Source organism: Zosterops lateralis, assembly GCF_965231275.1.
Source record: "Zosterops lateralis genome assembly, chromosome: 2".
NCBI lineage: Eukaryota > Metazoa > Chordata > Aves > Passeriformes > Zosteropidae > Zosterops > Zosterops lateralis.
In genome coordinates this window covers 28,259,484-28,282,182 of record NC_139763.1, presented here as the reverse complement: position 1 = coordinate 28,282,182, position 22,699 = coordinate 28,259,484, and the positions used below count along the sequence as shown (strand labels likewise).

General features: G+C 37.8%; 1 protein-coding gene across 1 annotated transcript; it reads left to right on the top strand.

The window, feature by feature from the left end:
* Positions 1 to 882: 882 nt before the first annotated feature.
* SLC5A7 (solute carrier family 5 member 7) lies at positions 883 to 21,568 on the top strand (the record flags this gene model as incomplete). Its single annotated transcript, XM_083855592.1, has 8 exons — positions 883 to 1,060; positions 6,666 to 6,779; positions 9,591 to 9,746; positions 12,357 to 12,505; positions 16,706 to 16,849; positions 18,580 to 18,733; positions 19,880 to 20,097; positions 20,831 to 21,568. 8 exons carry the CDS (start codon positions 883 to 885, stop codon positions 21,452 to 21,454), a joined length of 1,737 nt encoding a protein of 578 aa, XP_083711718.1. The 3' UTR covers positions 21,455 to 21,568.
* Between the last annotated feature and the right edge of the window lie 1,131 nt (positions 21,569 to 22,699).

Sequence of the window (22,699 nt, the reverse complement as noted above, 5' to 3'; positions counted from 1 at the left end):
CCTCGGCGGAGCCCCGGGAGGTAGGGCTGGCTCGGCCGGCCGGCCCCGCCGCTGGAGCCGTCGGGAGCGCGGACGGGTCTTGCCGGCTCGGCAGTGCGAGAGCGAGCGCGGGGCGGCGGGGCCGGGATGGGGAGGGGGCTCCGGGAGAGGCCGGGTACGGGGCTGCTGCTGTCCGCCTCGCTCGGGAGTTCTCCCCCGCTGCAGTTCGTGTACTTCAACATTTCTGCCTTCCGACAGCTTTTAAGCTTTCCGTTTGCTTCCCATGTTGTGAGAGAACAGATTCACGCGTTTCATGATGGACAATTAAATGTTGCAAGAAAGAAATCGCAGATTTTAAAATACGGGAGACGTTACAGGGGGAACAGGACTCAGCATTCCAATACAAACACTTAAAAGATGTGGTTTGCTGTTACAGCTATTACTTTTACATAGTTCTAATATTACTTAAGGCAGTTTTGTCTTCAAAACAGAGATTTTTGTAATAGCCCACATGGTCGAGATCTTCCATCTCTTGTAGCAAACTAGTCTGTGACTGAAAAGTTCCCAGGCATTGAGCAGTCGGTGATGCCAAATGTTTCAGTGCTCAGTAACTGACTTCAAGGATAGTGTAGCTTTCAGCCACGTCATTCATTCCCCTTTGTGTTCAGAGACTATAACCACTGGTTGTTGCTCCATAGGCGTTTTAATTGGCATGTGACATTAATCTCAATTACATCTGAAATTCTCATTTCATAAATTCACCAGAATAGTCTCTTTAATAACCATCTGAGGGGTTTTGCGCGCTGATTCTGAAAGGCAGGCATGTTAAAAGCAGACCTATTATTGCATTCTCTCCAGAGGTCTTAATGAAATAGTGGTAAAAGAAACAGCTGGGACTTCAACATGGCTTTCCATGTGGAGGGACTGGTGGCCATAATTGTCTTCTACCTGGCAATCCTGGCAGTAGGGATATGGGCTTCTTGGAAAACCAAGAACACCGGCAGTGATGGAGATCGCAGTGAAGCTATTATAGTCGGTGGAAGAGACATTGGTTTGCTAGTTGGTGGATTTACAATGACAGGTATGTAAAAAGACGCCTTTTTTTTTCCTAGCCAGCATATAACTTGTCAGTTTTCCATGTGAATGAATTGCAATCTGCATGTTGAGTAATATAAAGTGGGGAAAATAAATATACTTTTTATCCAATTGTTTAATGAACAGCCAAATGTAGCATCGTCATAAAAACAACAAATAATTGTAAATCTTTGAGGAAGAATATATTTTCATTATTTTTCGTATATTTTCATTCCATATTCATCTGTATATCAGATATGTTTGGAACAAAAGTATGGAAATAATATAGATTAATTAGAAAGTTTTAAAATAACTGTTATCGTTTTTAAAACCATCTGTATTTGTGCATTATTCTTGGGTTTGTTTAACCTGAATAAAACAAAGTTCATAGGGAAAAAATAGTGAAGAGGGTGTACAACATAAATTAACTTTCTAAAAGAAAATTGGCTTAACTCCAAACCTGTAATTGTACAGATTTCAGCAAACTTATTTTGTGGATTCTTTAAGCTTCTTTTTCAGTAGTTGGACAAAATAATGCATTACTCTCAATAGTAGTATCAGTAAGAAAAGGCTGGGTGAAGGAAGAGCACTTCACTGATTTTGTAAACAGTGCTCTCTGACTCTCAGAGCCAGTCAAACCAGCCGTCTCACCTGGGTAAATAAGATGTTCACAATGCTGTCCAAAATCTCAAAACTTATACTATGGTATTGAAACAAAAATGCAGTATAGGATGAGTGAATTAGCCCACCATTATATTAAGGAAAAATATTTTTTAAGCATCCTTTGTTTGTTTGTTTTTTGTTTTCTGTTTTTTGTTTTTCTGGTTTTTGAGGGTTTGGGGGTTTTTTTGGGGGGGGGCAGCAGGGCGGGGTTTGGGGTGGGTTTTGTTTGTTGTTTTTTTTATTATTCTTAATTTAATCTTAATCCTATTCAGGCAAAGCCCTTTCAATTGTCAAACTGAATTTATCTGACTATATTTATGTTTTGCTGTTTTGCCCTGTTCTGCTTTCACAATTATCTAATAAGGAAGAGCCAGGTAAAACTTGGGCGAAACCTCTGCATTCTTTATTTGAGATAAATTCACATTCTTTTGCAGGGGCATTTTGCTCATTCAAAGACTGAAAATTTAGATATTGAGTAAAGAATTTGTAAAAGTCAATGAAGTTTGAATACCATCAGATGTTCTACTTTTTGCACTATGCTGTAATTTACTGTATCACAAATCCATCATCTACAGGTGCATAAGATATAATGAGAGTCTGCTCATAGCAAGAGCTGGTTAGACTGCTTTCTGCTGAATGAAATGTTTTCAAGAGCACTGAAACCAGAATATTCGGCAGAAATATTGGTTGCCACAAAATATTAAATCAGAGGAGTCAAGATGAAAAAAGGCATTTCCCACAGAAGTGGCTATGGCTAATGGCTTTGCATATAGAAGATACAAATTCTGGTCTCCTTAATCCCATTTTACAGGAAAATTTTGTGTAACAGCTGAAGCACAGATTAGATCTGAACTGGAATTTCCTATATCTCAGGCACGTTCTGTAGCCACCACAATTCACACCCACGCATGTTCATCCTGTATTGTGCAAGCTCTAGAGATGGCACAGTATCTCATCTTTGCAGCAGAATATCAGACTGATCCCAAAGCCTTCGGGTACCTAAAACTGTCAGGGACTTTATACTGTCAGGGCTGACACTCTTTCTCACCTATGCCTTCCTTAAATCTGGCAATTAAAGCTTGATGTGGCAACTAATCTACCCTTTCAGTCGTAGCGAACGGCACCTGGCGCATAAAGCAAGACGTGGGCACAAATCTGCTGAGCCAAGGGTTAGTCCAAGTTTTGTCTCAGGGAGGGCATTTGGGGCATTTTCTAAAGTCATAACAAAACAATTATGAAAGTAAGATGATGAAAATCCACTATAATTTTTACAAGTTGATAATTTTTACAAAATGGATACTTTATTCAAAGCCATACTTGCTTTTCAGAAAATGGTCGATGTGATTTTGCACCTCGCAACCATGACTATTTGCAATACATGACTATTCCAACATCGTCTTTATATTTTTCAGGTTTATTTGTCTAAATACAAATTAGAAAGCAGAGCCTACACCACAAATGAAAACAAGAATTGTTTTAAAGATCTCCAGAAAGGATGTACATGAAGCACTTTGGGTTATGCGATAAGGCCTTAGTCTTTCTTTTTTCCCTGAGACAAACTCTAGAGTGTTCCACGGGTATTGGCTACGAAAGTGGTAGAAGTTTCTAGGGTTATTTAGTGGAGAGGATGACAGCACTTAGCCTATAAATCTAAAATAAAATTCAGAACATAAGCATCAAACTCAAGATTCCAGAGTAATTATAGTTGATTTTCTAAACAACATTGAAAAATCTTAAAGCACTACCTATGAATAACAGCTGTGCATATTTTTGGATATACACTATGATCTTGAAGAAGAAAAAGCTATATCAACCAGCTACTGAACTGCTGAACACAAAGCCTGTTGAAGGTTGAGTGTGTCTGCAAGTAAGAATATAGAAAGGGTGAAAAGGTTGAATTGTGGATGGATCACAGCAGCTTCTATTAAAATGAAATAACGTACCATAGAAGACACATTTAATCTGTGTATAACTTTTACATAATTACAGATAAAATTTTGCATTAAATACTAGTCTTCCTTATTTTCGTGAATGAATTTTTTAAAAAGTGATATCTGCAACAAAATTGAATCTAATTTGATTTTGGTGATTGAGTTTAAACCTCAAAGGAAATAGTTGATATTACATAACTAAATGCTTACAAACATGATCTGAGAGGTCTAATAATCTATTGATGTAATTTTTGCATTTTAGTTGGATAGAGCTACGTAACCTTCCAAATGAAAAAGAAATATTAAACAGTTCTATTTTATTCAAATCCTTGGATGAGAATTTTTATTTTACAGAACTTGAGGAGTTTATGTGCTCAGACAAGGAATTGTTTCTGAGGACGTGCCAAAAAATTTGGTATATATATCAATATATACCAAGAACTCAGAGATCAGCTTATGTGTCTCACAGGAACTAGAAGAAAAACTGCACTCCTTACCCTCAGTATTTCTCTGATCATTTCTTACGGTGCATGTTTTAAATGGATGTTGGTATTTACTGGATTTTCGTCTTCTTCAGATGGCAGGCAAAGAGAAGATTAAAATAGATTACCACATTAATGCTTCCATAGATTATTAAATATTGTATTCCTTTTTGCTGATTTAGGTAAAAACAAAAAGAAAAACAAAAAAAAAAAATCACCAAAAATAAAGGGATTAAACTAACTTTAAAAATTGTAGCTTAGCAAATGAGGATCAGAAAATTAATATCTAAGGTTGCAATCCTGTCCTATCTTATCCCTTTATTTCATTTCTAATGTATTTACCTGTGTCAGTGTACGTGCTGACTACCCATTCATCCCCTCAGAAAAAGACATATAACACCTTCCTAGAGCTCTGTGGTCCTTGACAGATGTTCCAGAACAGTCATGTGCACAGAAAAATTGATTAGCAGCAATTTTTCAAACCCCAATCTAGAAATCAAGAAATAAAATTAAAAATAAGCGCTAAATCCTTCATGGGACCTTACACAGCAGTATCTGTCTGCTGGGTAAACAGTGGAGGGTAATGACCCCTACAACATCACACAGAAGGGAATTGACTTGATCTCCTCCAGAAGAAAATAAGGGAGCTAGGCATGGCATCCAAGTGCCCCTTGGAGAACCTCTGTAGCAACTGTTGGCAAATCAATGCTGGAACTGAAAGCCCCCTTCACCACAGCTGCAGCAATGTTGGACATCTGTCCTTGATTATGGGATATTATTCCCACCTGTAACCAAATATTGGTCTAGTCTAGTGAGTGGCATCCCTGCCCACCACTGACAGGTTAGAAATAGAAGATTTTTAAGGTCCCTTTCAACACAAACAATTCTATAATTTTCGAACTCTGGCAAACAAAGTATCATACTCCTCTCTATCTTAATTCACACTGTCAAGAATCACAAATTCCAAATGTTTGACAACTTTTTATGTAGATTATGTCTCCTTGCTCTTCTCATTAAGAATCAGCCTTAACCTTTCTCCTGCAGGTGGTCCCATATGAGTGTCACCCACCCCTCATCTCTGTAGTACACAATAGCTCTTGATAACCAAAAGTCTACTCATAACAGGTCTCCTTGGGTCACTTCTTTTGTTTCAGTTTTTCTCTGCATGCACACCCCTCATAAAAGTCCATTATACCATTTCCAACAATAGAATGGTCCATTCCTGTGCTTCAAATTGCTGAAAAGGGGACAAATGTAATTCTCTAGTTGCTGGAGATCTTTGATTCTAAAGCCATAGTGCAATTCAGCAAAATTCTAGTAGTAGTAAAATCTCTAATGGTACTTGAGCGATATCACAGTCAAGCGGAAAGGAGAGGTTATTTAGCTCTTAATGAAATTTCTTAAGGAATTTTATTAAATTTTCTTAATTCATTTTTCTCTCCAATTGTTTGTCATAAACACAAAATCAAGTTTGCTTGTACGATGGTAGGTGATGGGAAAATTCTGAGGAAAGTTTAAGGAAAATACATTTTGAGCTATTACGACTTTTTGCATAGAAACCCTGACTCCTCTCATATGAAAAAGTAAAGGCTTTTGACACAAACCAAGACAGCATTACAAAATTCTAGGACTTTTAATGGTCTGTAATGGACCTCGTTCAAACTACAAACTTAGATTTATAAAACTTACTCATTATACAGTAGAGATAATTTTTTTTTAATTGCATGGAATCTGCAAATAGGAAGTAAACTTTATTACTTGATTTGTTATTAAGTACTTTTGCAGATATAATCACAATAAATTTCTATGTTGGAGTTTTTCTATCATATATACTGTTGATCCCAAATTCTCAAATGTAGAAACTTCCCTTAAAGGCAGAGAATCAACTCATTAAATGTCAGAGGTTGATATATTAAAAATACTGCTTTTTGGAGAGCATGACATAATCAGAAATATTGGAGATAGCACATATCTCTTATGGAATATGGCTCAAGGAAGCAAAAAATAAAAGAATCAAAGTTTAGAACTTACACAGCAACAAAAAAAAGCATCACAACTCTATAGAGAAATATTTTGAGAACTCAGAATTTATTAATATGCTTCATGTAGCAACAATTAAAATTCAACAAGGTTTAAGAGGCTTTTTTTCCATGAAGGTCCTGGTGAATAATGTGTTCATTAAACTTTTGCCTGACTTAAATGTTCTTCTTCAGACTCCCCTTATACCTCTCTTTCATTTGTATTAACACAAACAAAATAGTAAATAAGTAATGGGGGACTCAGCTCTCATGTCTTCACTGACTGTACAGAGACTTAGACACTTTAATGAGTGTCTCAGTCCATTTGACTTTTTATTTAATATGCTTAGGCTGTAAATTCAAATTAGGGCTGCCTTTAATAAAAGGATGCCATGCCTCGCACTTGTATTGTTCCTATAATAAAAAAATAACCATACATAATGACAATTTTATTATACAATGTGTGAGCTTTTCTTTCTTTGTGGACATTAAAGACTTTTCCATCTCTTCCTTTTCAGCCACATGGGTTGGAGGAGGTTACATCAATGGGACAGCAGAAGCTGTGTATGTCCCAGGCTATGGTCTGGCTTGGGCTCAGGCCCCTATTGGATATTCCCTTAGCCTGATTTTAGGTAAGCAAAGACTAAAACTAATAGTCCCTCATTTTTAAAGAGTTCTGATGTCAGGTCCATTCTTTGAAATTAAAAAACTAGGGTCTGATAAAAGGTTGCTGAGATAAACTGGATCCCTTCTGCTGGTACGTTTGGCTATTGAAAAATAAAACAGAAAATCTCTATAGTTTGAAATCTCAAGTCTCCTAAACTCCTTGTCAAGACCTATTTGATTATTACAACCATATTCTTTAGGGGTAGGGGATAGAGGGTGGGGAGGTGTGTTTACATTATCAATACCAAGTTTTATAGATTTAGGTTTTCTTTAATTGCGTATATGATCTGGAATATGATCCAGGCACCCAGGTATCAGTGCACCTATAAATCTTGGAATTAAATAAATACCTTTTGGATTAGGAAAGTGCTTTGTAGATCTTTGCCAAAATCTAGGTAGCTTCTCAAATTTGGTGTAAGAAGTATGTATCAATATTTCCTTCGTCTGGAAACTATTTCCTTAAAACTGGAACGTGCAACCTCTTAAAAGTAGTACAAAACTCTAAATCACATGTCAGAATGCAAATGCAGAATCCCAATATATGCGGGGTCAGAGTGTAATATACAGGCAGCATTAGAAATTTTAATGCTACAATAATGATGCAACTGTTTAAAAAGCATGTTGTTACAGAAAAAAAGACCCTGTGTTTTTCATATCTCCTTAATGTGACTGATATACTCCCCTTGCTGATACTACTTAACCTCTCAGTCTATTCTGTGTGTTCTCAGGGTCTTCCTACCTAATCTGTCCCTTTGTTTCCTTTGGTTGCTTATTCTGTTTCACATTTTATTTCTTCCTATAAAACTTGTTTTCTTTCTTTCTTCTTTTTGCCCATTGAAAATGCTTTCCAATGGCCTGTCCTAGTTATCCTCACTTCCCAGGCAGAAACTTTCCCCATTGAAAATGTTCCTCTCTGGCATGTGCAGGCCAGCTCCAGTTCTGGCAGTGGTTGCCATTCCTGAGAACAGCTCTATCTCCTGTGAGGAAAACAGTGACTGTACAAGTCAAGTCTGCCTGGAGATCAGCTGGTGTTGTTATGAGCTCATGAGGGTCACGAGCTATCAATGTCATTAACCAGCTGTTGGGACTGGAGTCAAAACCATCTTCCTGGCTCTCAGCCTCTGCAGAATTGACACAGATTAACAATAACCTAGAAGAGTTAGCCTCTCTGCTTGTTTTCAGCTGTTTATGGATACCCAGATTTGTTTTCCTGAAAATTATAATGGGCACTGCAGAGAAAGAAAGTCTTTATGTGTAATCATATATCTCTCTGCGGAGCACAGAGAGGGAAGAATTTCTGTAGGCATGGTCTGTACATGAAAGTTTGACGGGAGGAATTCTCTATCCTTCTTTAAAAAAATAAATAATCAAATTTATTAATACAAGGCTGGGAGAAATATTAATGCTTCAGACAGGAAGCATTTAAGATTGATGTAATCTCCCTGTTTGTTCTCCATACAATTTTATTTTCCTTATTTTTTCAAGCAATTTAGTTTTAAAGGTTAAGATAACTCCTATTTCCTTTGACGGATGTTTGAACATCCTAATAGATTATGTTTTTTCGTCTTTAATTGTCTTATGAAATGATGGCATAACAAGTGGAAAAGGAAAAGGTTCCATTACCAAACCAAGAATCAAAAAAAAAAAAAAAAAAAAAAAAAAAAAAAAAAAAAAAAAGCTGAAGGATTTCTGCACCAACCTGCCAACCTGCCTAAACACATCATTCACATGAGCACTATAAATTGAGATGACAGTGTGTGACCCAGTACCTTCTGTTCAGGGAGCTTGGAGAAATATGAGTTATAAAAGGCAATACATAGAAATTTGGAAAAATCTTCTGCACAATACGATGAATAAATGACATATCTTGTCATGAGGAACCTAATTAAGGGTTGCCAAATGCCATACAGTATATCTTGTTGGGAACTGACAGGGTTTCCAGTTCGTTAGTATCCCTTATACAGCAGTTTTCCTGTGGTAGAAGTCTACTTGGATATAGTCATGTGCAGATCTCAACTACACAGGTTTCCAGGGCTCTTTCAGCTTTCCTGAGATAGGTCCATATTTTTTTCCCCAAGACAGAAAGAATTTGAGGTGGGGACATTTATGTACATATCCAGCCCATATACCAGCCAGGATAAGCGGAATTGTGATGTATCAAAATTCCTGAACATACATAAGTGAAATAACTGTATGACAAATACTCATGGAATCTGACATGGGCAGAACACAGAAGACCTCTGACCTATCCTGCAGATGTGGTAAAGTTGTTTCAAACATACATGATAAATCTGAATTCTCCGCAATGAATCAGATTTGCTGTGTGTGTACTAAACCACATGTGAAATTCTATTTCTGATTCAGAAATCTCAGACTGTTTTATTTTTAGGGTAGGACTATATGAAACTTCATGTGGGATTCTGGTCAAAGAATCAACAGGATTAGGTGGAAAAGCCATTTCCTTAGACTAATCCAAAATTAGACAAAACTCTGGCAGCATCCATAATGGGAGATTACATAAACTGAGCCAGAAAAAATAAGAAAAAGCCTTTTTTTTTAAATTATCAGACTATAGATATTAATGGAGTGTGTGTTTAAGTAATTCTGTAGACATATGTAAGAGTTCCAGAGGATATTTTAATTGTACTTTTTACTTACTTACAAACAAACAGTATTAGTGAAATTTTTGTATCTTTAATTGACAATGGATAATTATCCCTTAATAATAATGCATTTCTAAAGTCCAGCTGGTGTCTTATGCTGCTTTTTCTTTGTAGGTGGCCTTTTTTTTGCAAAACCCATGCGATCCAAAGGCTATGTGACAATGCTGGACCCTTTTCAGCAGATTTATGGAAAAAGGATGGGAGGACTACTGTTTATTCCAGCTTTAATGGGAGAAATGTTTTGGGCTGCTGCGATCTTCTCTGCTTTAGGTAAGGAATAAGCAGTATAAATATTAATATATTTCAGGTGGAAATTATTAAGAATATTAGAAATGCGTTAAAATTCTGGCTCCAAATGGTAACTATTTAAGCCAAATGATTCAGACTGTGACATTTCTAAGACCCATGCTAACTAGTAAATAAATCCAGTAATGTTACCCTTTTATTATTTTGATAAGGGAAAGACATGCAAAGTATCTATTCATTTTCATGCACCTTTAAGTTACCCTTTTTCAAAGAGCATGAAAGGATTTAGGAACAAATTTCTGTTGATAGTGAGGGTCACATAAGTCATTGCAAGTGCCCATTTTGTGTCGAATCGGACCCAGCTTTTCTTCTACATCTCTGGGATGACAGAAGCCAGACAAAATTTCCCTTAAAAATGCTCATATGTAACAGCATTTCCAATGAGTTTAAACAAAATAATCCCTTGCCTATAGGAGATCTACATATACAGAACATTCCATAACACAAATAATAGAAGTAAACCAGATGCTGATCAATAAATTGAAGAATTCTTCAATTCTAAATGGCTTTCTTCTTGACAAAATGAAGGAAATACTTCGGATCCAAGAAAGGATTTGGAGAATTAGTGAAACTATGACTCAATATAAAATCACTCAAATACTCATCCAGTCCTGAAAAACAAATCAGCTTCCAGGGTTTTTAATTATATTTCAGGCCTGAATTTAGCAACCCCTTTAAGAACAGAGAAAGCCCTTGAGTTGAAGCACCAGTAATTGACTTTTACCAACTAATCATACTAATAATGCACATGCATGTGGTAATGCCTTCTAGCATAAGCTATTTTAAACAAAAATAAACTTTGAAGGTACTCTCCAACTGCGCTCTGATGAACTGCAAAGCAATGGGGAGCTTGTTTACCACAATTTCATCACAAAATCCTTAAAAGACTAAGAAAAATTGCATGCTGAGGTGATTGGAGTTGAATAACTTGAAGAACACTCAGAGTATTTGGAATATTTTTGATTAAGGACAAGCCATTCTCTTTTATTTCAACATAAGTGGTGTGAATAGGTTTCTACATTTATATAATAGCCGACAGTTAAAGATTGTCAATGATTACAAAAACCATTAAAGATTTTGTTTTTAACTATTCTGTGGATAAGGTTCCTTTTTCATATCTGTCCTCACTGATGAATGTTTAATCCCAGTACTCTTCACTGCTTGCTCTTCATCACAACTCCTTGCTTGGCAGGGTTGTAGATGGAAAACACTGATCTTAAAGCTGCAGAAGGGGTCTGAGCTTGTAATTCTTAAGCACATGAATTTTGAGGGCTCATTGTGCAGCAAAAGCCACATCTGTCAGCTCCCAGAAGCTTTCACATACCACACATCATATTGTCTTCTAAGCCAAAAACTCTTCCAAATTTGTGCTCCAGAATATGCATCTACAATGACTACAAGCATTAAAAGCTGTTGCAAGATGTTTCATTTAAATCATCCTAATAAGAGGGAGAGGAATTTTATAAACATGGTCTTAAAACATTGCAATCACTTGAAATAGCTAATACATCAAAGGGAAATGTATAACCATCCTGACACATGCTGGAGGAGCAGTGCAGGAGGACACAAGCTATTCAGGAGGTTTCTTGAGTGCACTGGCAACTTCCTGACACAAATTATCAAGGAGCTGATGTAGGGAGGTGCTCTGTTGAACCTGTTACTTAGACACAAGGAAGAACAAGTCAGAGGTGTAAATGTCACAGGCAGATTTGACTGCAAAGTTCATGAGATAGTGGAGTTAATGGTCCTGAGAGGAGGGAACAAGACACATATCACTACTGCCACCATAGACTTCAGAAGAGTAGAGCTAGGCCTCTCCAACATTCTGCTTGGAAGAATCCCATAGGAGACTGTCCTGGAGTCAAGAAGAACTGGTTTATATTCGAGGATCACCTCCTCAATGCTCAGGAACAGTTCATCCTAACAAAAAGGAAAATGTGGGCTGCTGTTGAATCAGATGGAGCTCCTGGTGGCAAAAGTTGTGGAAAAGGCTGAGGTATTCAGTGCCTTTTCTGCTTAATTCTTTGCTGGTAAAACCAGTTTTTAGGAATCCCAGGACTCTGAGAAGCCTGGGAAAGTCCAATGCAAGGAAGACTTGCTGGAAGAGAACCAAATGAGGAAAATTTAAAATACATTGGACAGACAGTTTCATGGGACCTCAGGGGATGCATCCTGCAAGTGCTGTGGCAGCTGGCTGGTAGTGCTGAAGGAGCATTCTCAGTATTTTGCTGTGGCAATCAGGGATGTGCATAGCTGGTTTTCCCAGACAGAACAAGACAGTGTAGTCCTTACAGACCTTGAGCAACATGAGGAAGTGCTGTTGGGACCCTTCTCTCCTCCGTTTCCTAAGAACCTGCAAAATGACAGATGCCAAACTTAGACCACGGGAGCATCTCTTTTCCCATTACCTTCAAAGGTGCAGAAAGGGTGTGCAGAATATAGAGAGGGTAATTATTAGTGCTGTTATTAAGTGTTAGACCAGGACCAACATATGCAACTTAACAACGGTGGACCTTCTCATCAGACATGCTGTGATATACACACTAACACACAGTGGTTTGCTTTTCCCCTTAGGTGCAACTATAAGTGTGATCATTGACATTAATGTCAATATTTCAGTCATTGTTTCTGCCCTGATTGCCACTATGTACACACTTGTGGGTGGACTTTATTCTGTGGCCTATACCGACGTAGTTCAGCTCTTCTGCATCTTCCTCGGACTGGTAAGTTTGGCTTTTTTTGCCTTATTTTGTCAAAGATTTTGCCCTGAACAGCTTGAAGGGCCAAGTGTGTCCTGGGGTGTACCAGGCATAGCATTGCTTACCGGTCAGACTCACAAAGTACTGACTTGAAAAAGGCTGCATTTGCATCAATGTACAGCCTGTACTTTGGGAGTAGCGCTGTCCAAGAGGTCTGATTCTTTGGCTCTTTTCCAGCCAGTCTGCAGTCCAACCACTCCTGCAATTTTCCTCTTGAGTACACATCTAACTCAGAATAGGACTGGTGCAGACTCCTTTCCTGTCTGTCTATAGGACTGTGATTCAGGTACTGGAAGGAGGCATCAGGCATAGGAAGCTGTCGGTAAAGTCGTCCAGAAATGCTCTCACTGGACCTGCAGAGTTGATACTCTACTGCTTCTCTTTTCTGTGGTTGTTACCTACATGTTAACATAGCTTAGTTAACCTCATGTTAACTTAGTTAACTTTCTTGGTTTTTCCCTCATTTCCCTCCACCACCCTTGGAGACCATAATATAAAAAGTCTCACCAGATGTCTTGGCTATTTTAGTGTGGTAGTGCAAATACCCCTCATCAGCTATCAATGATATGCTAGTGGGTAGCCTTTTATTTACTGCTGCTCTTTAAGCCCCATATTGAAAAGCATCAGTGTGACAGGGTCCAGATCACAAGGGTGCAATCAACGAAGCAGCTGACTTTGTTTGCCAGTGGCAGTAATAGACAGTCACAGGTGTGCAGAGAACTGCAATATGCTAAAATAAATGGAGTCACTCAAGATGAAGGAGCCAAAGGGCACCTTGGGAGCTTGGCATTCTTTGCTTTCAACAGAATTCTTGTGCAGCTCTAGGGAAATTGCTTCAGCTCTGCTTCAGCCAGTGTTTACACAGGTGGTCATTAACCAGTTCTCTGTATGTGCTTACTCTGTGCCATCTTACTATAGTGACTATGGCCTTTAAGTGATTTAATGGAAACAGTGCTAAATAGCCTGAAAAAGCAAATCCGAGTTCCAACTGGCCAGCTGAAATGAGAAGTTATTCCAGACCTTCTTCCCTTGTATCTTTTTTCTTCTGAACAGTAGGGAAGATACCGTCTCTTTCCCTAACATAAATGTTAATATTTGTGAAACATTAAGTTTCTACAGATGGCACGCATTACAGAAGTTCTCAAAACTGAAGATAAATTAAAGTACAGAAATTGTCTTCCAGTGTGGTCAACTCATGAACCACTAGAGAGCCTGATCCTATGGGAGTAACATTAAAAGCAGCATGAACCAGATGGGGGGATGGGAAGGAAATGAAGGTTGTATGGAAATCTTCCAAATTATTATATTATTATATATTATTCTATTGTTATATTAATGCTTATACTTTAGCTAGTATATATAGGTTTTTTGTTTCATTCAGGTTGGGCTCTTTATATAATTTCCCATTTGAAATAAACAGCAATAATGTAATCCTGAAGAACCCATATTCATGAGCTTGAGAGTGTCATCAGTGTGGCTGAAGAGTCAGTATCTTGTTGTGGTGTGGTTTTGGGTTTTATCAGTTCTCTGCATGCATCTATTCTTTGTTTTACAATGGTTTGTCCCATACCCCAATGTTAAACACCTCTTGGTTTCCCCCGAATGATTGTCAAGTGTCAATCACAATTATAGGTCCTGTCCATCACTTTAGAGCCTCACCCTGAAGTCTGAAAAAATCTAGTGAGGACATCAAGTGATTGGCAGGGTTCTAGTTCTCCCCTCCCCTGGATTTATTGATTTGTTCTATTGACTGTCATTTATGTTCTGAGCCACTCCCCTCAGCCATTGGATTGGTTCCAGGCTGTCCCCTTCCTCTTTCCCCGTCCCCATACATAAGGTGCTGTACAGAGGGAAAAGCTTGTTTTTGCGGGTTCTCTCTCTGGGTGTGTACAAGCCCACATGGGCTTAATAAACCCCAGTTGAATTTCTCACGAGTCCTCTCTTCTTCTTCGCCATTGCTCACGCTTCTGCCAAAGGCAAGGACTCTCAGGATCAGGGACATATCACAGCGTACAGAGCTGTACCTTTATTGCGGCTCCAGTGCCAGGGCAGGCCAGGGAACACGGACAGGGGTCTCAAGACACACCGGACCACCTCAGTATCTAAATTGCCATGTTCTAGGGAGGCAGGTTTAGGTGAGATGGGGCACTGTCACAGTAGATGTCACAGCAGAGGATGGCACAGGTTCAGTTATCCCAGCTTCTCCTCCAGGCTCTGGAGCAGTTTTTACTCCCACTGTCACAGAACTTTGCTGGTCCTTCCTCTAATATCTGATTTCTCTCCTGTTCTTATCGAAGACAAAAGGCTTGTTGTAATCACCCTTGTTCCTCCTTTCAGCTGCATCTTTTTCCTTAGGCTTTACGCCAGCCACTCCATGTGCATCTTTATTTTTCTCTTTATGGTCTCATGTAGCACCTCTCCTTCCTTCCTGACCTTCCTGTACCCACACCTGCAATTCTCGTGTCTTCATATTTATCTCACCTGGTGAGACTTTCCCTGAGCCTGTATCCCCACTATTAACTATCTCTTCAACTCATCTGTATTATTAATTCCCCATTCTAAACTCTATATTTCCCCAAATAATTCCCAGGAATAGTTCAGGGCTGTCACTTTTGGCAGGAAAAGGAGTTTAAATATATAGATCTAAATGATGACATCCCAGTAAACTGCAGGACCAAACAAAGTGTCTTTATTTGTTTTATTTACTAATGAAAAGGTAGTCCTTGAGACCATAAAGAGCTAGGTTACTGTGAGGAACTGGAATGGTTTACAAAAGCTCATAAAGTATTTGTGATAAAGTACCAATTAAATCCTGGGCAGTGGCATGCAAACTCCAGATGGACTTTTAGAAATTTACCCTACTGAAAATCTCTGCAGAGTATGGCCAAACTACATCTGTTCAGAAGCTCATCACTTGGATGTTTGACATTTGAGATTCAGAAACAAAAATAAAAATACCTGTTTGACACCCTTGTTCCCCCTGAATTTCTCAGGAAAGAGTATTAATATCCATTAATTTTGACAATATGTTTATTTGTCTCTTAAAATATCTCGAAGACATTTGAAAAATTTTGGTGCTCTTTCACAAAAAAGCTCAGACAGAAATTGAGAAGGGAGTCTTTCTGTCCAGCTGCTTAAACTGACAAAGTTTAACTGAGAACAGAATCTTATGGTACAGGATAAACAGCCTGAACAGCAGGCAGTGCTACAAAATATTCTTCATACATTATTGCAATAATTGTGTGACAAAATAGAGAAAGATATTTGGCTTTTCCCCTCCCTATTTCCCCTATACACTTAACTGTGATCAGTTGTGATTGTGGCAATCTGTGTGGTTTTGGATATCACTGGATCCTTAAGGATGCTGTGCTTGTGATGATCTAGTCCACACAGTGCAAAGCCTGGTTTTCACCTCGATTGGAGCTGATGAGTTTCTCCTCCACAGAAAGTCTGTGACTTACACAGTTGCAAAATGACTTGGCAAATAAATGCACATAAAGTCAGTTGATGAAAGAATTGGACCTTCTGGCAGAAACCATCACTGGGAAGACCTTTTGATTTAGATAAGAACCAAAGAGACTGAAAATGGTCAAGAGACCCCTAGAAAACATCTACGAGGCACAAAAGTGCTTAACACTGGGCTAATATTAATTCTAGAGGAAGAGAGATGAGGCTGCACCAACAGCAATCCTGTCTTTTCACAGCCTTCCCATACTTAGTTTAGTATTGAATTAAAAACAAATTCCCAAGCCTTCCCCAGATGTGATGCCTTATGTTTGTATGCTGCTAAGTCCCGATGCCATTATATGAAAATTTGTATGTAAATATTTCTCTGCTGTGTGGTCCAGGAAGGAGTGTAAACAATACATGAGGAGGTTAGGTAAAATAAAATTAAGTTGTATAAATGTTTATTTTCTGCTGCTTTGCAGTTTCCATTTATTCATTCTCTGCTCACATTCTCCAGGACACATATGAGCTATCCACTACCAAGCCCTCTGGATTTCAGAGATGTTCCATCTGCACATAATCTGACTTTTTGCGAGTCATTTTGATAATTTGCTATTTAATCTGTAGCAAGCAAGAATAAGAAAGCTAGATGAGTGTTAATAATAAAATATCACAGATTGAGAATATCTTCTTTAGATATTTTCTCTTTGGTTACAGTGGATCAGTGTCCCCTTTGCCCTGTCCCATCCTGCAGTAACAGACATTGGGCTCACGGCTGTGCACCAGGTGTACCAAGCACCTTGGCTTGGATCTATCAACTCAGCTGACATTTACACATGGTTGGACAATTTCTTTTTACTGGTAAGTGGTGATTTGTATGAAGGAGTGAAGCATTTAAGCGCTTACGCCATGCTACTGTGACAGCTGAAAATAATAGAGTCTAGTTAAGAGTTTCTATCAAACTGAAAACTTTTACCCTCTTGACTCCTGCTTAATATTTCTGCACATTTGAATGATTTCAGTGACATATCAGCCAGCATTGCCAGGAATGCAATTTAAATATCATCAGGCTGAAAGAGCTGACATGTTAAAATTAAATGAAAGTGTGCAGCTAATGCTTAACTGATGTCATTGTTGGCAGAGAAATTCATATATTGCAGAAGGCAATAAATACATTATACAAATGATTAAATATGCCTTAGGTATAGGTAAAGAAAAAGCTGTGCAGAGATTGATGGCAGGATGGATAAATTCATACATGCACACATGCCAGAATGAACCAAGATCTTTCATTATTTAATACCTATATATTACACATGGGATCAGTGGTTATTAAGTACTTTCCATTAGAGGATCTAGAAACACATGCCAACATTTTCCATTCACAGTGTCCCTATGAAAATTTACACTGGTTTTATTATCATGTTGTGTTGTACTTTGGGATTACATCTCCTGGCTTTTTTTAAAAACCTCTCAACTAAAAATCTTTTTTTTTCTTTTTCTTTTTTTTTTATAATTGATCTATTAAGACACGCTATTTTATTCAGCATTCTCTCAGAGATCTAAAGTATGACATTAGCTCAAGTGGCTGTATTCTCTCCTGTAAGCGCAACGGTTTCATTTCCGCTGTTGACCAAAGGAAAGTTCTGATATTGCCAAATTATGACACATTTGCTTTTCATCTTGTCTCTTTCATTATAGCTCAAGAAATTTACACATTCTTGGAAAACTTTGATAAAGGAACATTATTACCAAGACGGCAAAGAAAAAAGTTATAAATAGCAAGTCAAAAAACATAGTTGTCTGTGAAACATTAATTTAGTCCCTATGTGTGCATGAAGCTATATGAAACACCTGTATACACACTTTCTGGTCCAAATGCCTCCTGCCTCATTTAGTGTATAGAACTGGGTTATGAAATTTGCTTGGTTTTCTTTCCATGCTGTTTAGAGACAGACACTTGGTTGCTTAGTGGAGACTATTCAAATTGTGCTCTCAAGACAGAACTGTTAGCACTCGAGTTTCCAACCTTGGGTAATACTCTTTTGTGTCATATTTTGCAGAAATAATTTTAAGTCCAATCAGGATCTTCAGTTACGTATCCAAATAAAAGATAAGGGTTTTCACCATAAAACAAAACTTTTCTTTCTTTTGGCTTTCAATGTATACAGAATGTCTTGCCTTCTGTAATTGACTGCACACAGTTCACAAGGGAAGATATCAGAGTCTAATCTAATTTTAGTGAAGGTGGAGTATTCAGATATGAAATATGAAAATAGTACTTTTCATAAAGCTTTATCAAGTCAAAAGACTTGGGAGTTACAGAGACTATGAAAGTGCAAAGTGTTGATGCTAATTATATTTAAAAAAACTTGTCTAAAAGAATGGTATTTAAGTGGATTTACATAGGTTTGACATTGCTAGTGAGAATTAGAGTTGCAGTTATTACTGGATGCCTGATATTCAATAAATAAATTAAAAAGTAGCAATATGGCTTTCAGCATTCAAGTGATTCCTGTACATGTTCTCTGTGTGGTGATGAAAAAATGATTCAGCTACCTGCAAATCACAGCATGCTGTTGTATTTGCAGACATTAGGAGGAATTCCATGGCAAGCATATTTCCAGAGAGTTCTTTCCTCATCTTCTGCCACATATGCTCAAGTTCTGTCATTCCTGGCTGCTTTTGGCTGTATTGTGATGGCTATTCCTGCAGTATTGATTGGTGCAATTGGAGCATCTACAGGTAAATGATTAAAAATCAGTAGTACAATAAATGGAAAATGAATAGTGCAATTAGTGTGTGAAAATAAATCTTGTGTTTGATATAGGTGACATATAGGTTAGATAGCCAAGTGGCATCATATTTCAACTCATGACTCCTTCAACAGAAGACTACAGAGAAAAATAATATTATAGAACATTTCTCCCAAAGGAAATTGTTCTTACCACAGTGGATGAAATTAAATAATTCTGTGTATTCTAGATACAGACACAATGCTTCTATTCAATGTTTGCATTAGATTCTGGTACTTTTATTTGGTTGTAACAGCAGAATGGCTGAGGGAGCTGTGGTTATTCAGCCTGCAGAAAAAGAGACTGAGGGAAGACATTTTGCTCTCTACAACTACCTGAAAGAAGGTTGTGGCAAGGTGCATCTCCCATGTAACAAGCAACAGGACGAGAGGAAATGGCCTCAAGTTGCAGCAGGGGAGGTTTAGAATGGGTATTAGGAAAAATGTATTCGCCAAAAGGTTTGTCAAGCACTGCAACAGGCTGCTCAATGGAAGTGGTGGATTCACCACCTTGGAGCTATTTAAAATATGTGTAGATGTTGCTCTTGGGAATGTGGTTTACTAGTGGACTTGGAAGTGCTGGGCTAATGGTTCAACTCAATGATCTTAAAGGTGTTTTCCAACCTAAATAACTCTTTGATTTATCAGAAATTTCTTACCTTGACCTTGACCTTGCCAAGGGTTTTTTTTTGTCGTAGTAAGAGTGATCCCCATCACAGTGACTGGGTAGCTAAACTGTTAAACTATTCTGTTAGAAATGTTTACATTGCTTTGAGCTCTGTCTGTAATCCAAAAGAGCGGTTGAACACATCACAAAAATAGGTGTATCACACACTTATTTTATTGAATAAAACTACATTTATGAGCAATTTAAATTTTATTTTAGAGACAAGGAAAAATGCTGAGCAGGATTGAATCTGCCTAACAGAAACTAGTCTGACACTGCCTTTCTGAAATGCCATCGGTCTGGCCCTAGTAACACTTTGTTCATTGAACATGCATGAAAACCTGGTGATATGAATATCTTGCTACACATGAAGTCAAGAGGTGCTATGGCTGCTACTGTTACTGATAAGATATTGGTGTCCATATTGCAGCTTGGAACCAGACTGAATACGGTGTCCCTGACCCCAAGAGCAAAAAAGAAGCAGATATGATTTTACCTATTGTGCTGCAGTACCTTTGCCCGGTTTATGTCTCGTTCTTTGGCCTCGGTGCTGTATCTGCTGCTGTGATGTCCTCAGCTGACTCCTCAATTCTATCAGCAAGTTCTATGTTTGCTCGGAACATTTACCAGCTTTCCTTTCGGCAAAATGTGAGACAATGTTTTTGTTTTTACTTGTAGAGAAAATTTTAGGTGAGACCTTAACTAGGTGAAACGTGGACTATAATTTCATAATGAAATACCTCTTTCATGTTCCTGCCTATAGCTAGAAAAAGAATTTAATTATTAACAGTATGTTGAACAAACTGAAAATTATAAAAATAATTATAGTTGTGACCAATGACAGAAATGAAAAAGCTGGCTTGGAGGGCAGCTGTCAAGAGTTCTTATGGAACTGCTTTTCATCCCAACAGCTAATTACTGTTGCTAGAAGCATAAGTTCTAGTTAAATTTTTCACAAAATGAGACATTTTCCTAATCTTTCATTTATTGAGAAATCATTTGGCAACAGAATGGTCTAATGAGTTGGAGTTTTTCTTAGGAAACAAAGAAGAAGAAATTCTGATGCTGACAGGTTTTTTCTAGTTGAGCCATATTGTGATTCTATTTTAAAATTATTTCTTACACTGCTGTTTTTTTCTCTTTGACTCATCATCAAGCTTTTTGCTGTATTTAAAGAGTAATGGCTTTGGGAAGGCAACCATAACCCTTAGGGTTTTTTCTCTGAGCTTGAGATTGAAATAGAGATATTAGTTTGTAATTATTATTGAATGAATCATGCAAAGCTTTCTTTTACAATTCAGTATTTTATATTGAGTGTATATAAGTGTAGACATACATGAACAGACACGAAAAAAACACCTAACACTGTCCTTTTTTGCAGGCTTCAGACAGGGAGATTGTGTGGGTCATGAGAATCACTGTTCTTCTGTTTGGAGCATCAGCAACAGCAATGGCACTGCTGGCTTCGTCAGTGTACGGCCTCTGGTACCTCAGCTCTGACCTCGTTTATATCATCATATTCCCCCAGCTCCTGTGTGTGTTATTTATCAAAGGAACCAACACCTACGGTGCCATTGCAGGATACCTCTTTGGCCTTGTCCTCAGAATAACTGGAGGAGAACCGTACCTCTACCTTCAGCCCTTGATCTTCTACCCTGGCTGGTATCAAGACGACAACAATCTCTACATCCAGCGATTCCCATTTAAAACACTTTCTATGCTCACCGCCTTCGTTACTAATGTCCTAGTCTCCTATTTAGCCAAATACCTATTTGAAAGTGGGACTTTGCCACCAAAGCTGGACTTTCTTGATGCTGTTGTTGCCAGATACAGTAGAGAACACATGGACAAAGCGACTCTGGTAAAAAGTGACAATATTGTTTTAAATGAACTTGCACCTGTGAATCCACGACACAGTCAGACTTTGAGCTCAACTTTCACAAACAAGGAAGCCTTCAACTACGTTGATTCAAGTCCAGAACTGTCCAACACTGAAGATAATTAAAAAATCATGTAGCCACAGGCAAAACAATAAGAAGCAGGATATTCTACAAAGAATAGTAAGAAGCATTTTATCAGAAAAAAGCAAGAATTTGGAATAAAATACCACTGCACATTCTTTAAGTTATTTCTAGGAGCAGGAACGTCCCATGGGAGGAACTCTTTTCTGCTATTATCTAATATGTTGGATTAGATCACAGAGTGTTTACTAAAGTATACACTCAATCCCATTCTTTCCATCCAGAGCTACATACTGTACAATTAAAAAAATATTTAAAATTTAACTTATAGGTAGAAGAAAACAGTTCTTAGCTAGGATATCATATGAAGAGATTATCATACAGCAAGTCTGAAATATTATCACTTAGCATTTTATTGGCATTAAGTGAAAATATATTGCCACAGCTGTAAGTGATTTATTACTAAAGATCTAGTTGCTTGAGCAAAGACAGATAGATAACTTCCCTGGAGTTTTGGTCTGGTAATTTTTTTCCTCATAAAGAAATTTAAAAAATACAATCTAGTACTTTATTTTTTGTATGAGACAGTAAAATGCACGAGTAGTAATAAATTCCTTATAGGAGTGCTAAACATGGTATATTGATTTGTAAAAGTTAAAATTAAATCACCAGTTAAAATTGTTATATCTTATGTACAACAACCTTGAGCAAAATATGTTGATATAGGTGTTCTCTTTCTTTTTCTGTGGTTAGTGACTGTCACCAAAATTCTTAGAGCAATAAGTGGAGTTGAAATTCAGTGTGTGAAAAATGGCTCTTATAGAAAAACTCAAACTAAATAGAACTTTTCAGTGTTGGGAGAAGAAGTCTTATCTTGATTTATCATCAAAATGAGTACTAGCAAAGCAGTCTGACACCAAGCAACTTCACCAATGAAATAAATATTGAAAAGTAAAGAGAATCAAGAACACTTGAAAAGAGAGATGAGACGGTTTTCCTTGCAGAAAATTCCCAATTTTCACTTACTTAAAAAAGTTATTCTTAAAGATGCCAAAAAGTCTTTTGGCTTGGTCATGCTGGAATTACTCTGGGAAAATCCAGATTTTCCATAGAAAATAAAATTTCCTCAAAAACTTCTCAAAAAAACAGGCCTGCTGGACAGTTTTCCACATCTCTAAGTGTTTGCCTCTGAGAGCAGCTTAGAGAGGAGCTGAAAGGAATGCTGAACCCATAGTGAGAGGCACAGTGGTGTCTTCCACTAAGTGCTGGACTCCTCCTCTGAACCCTGT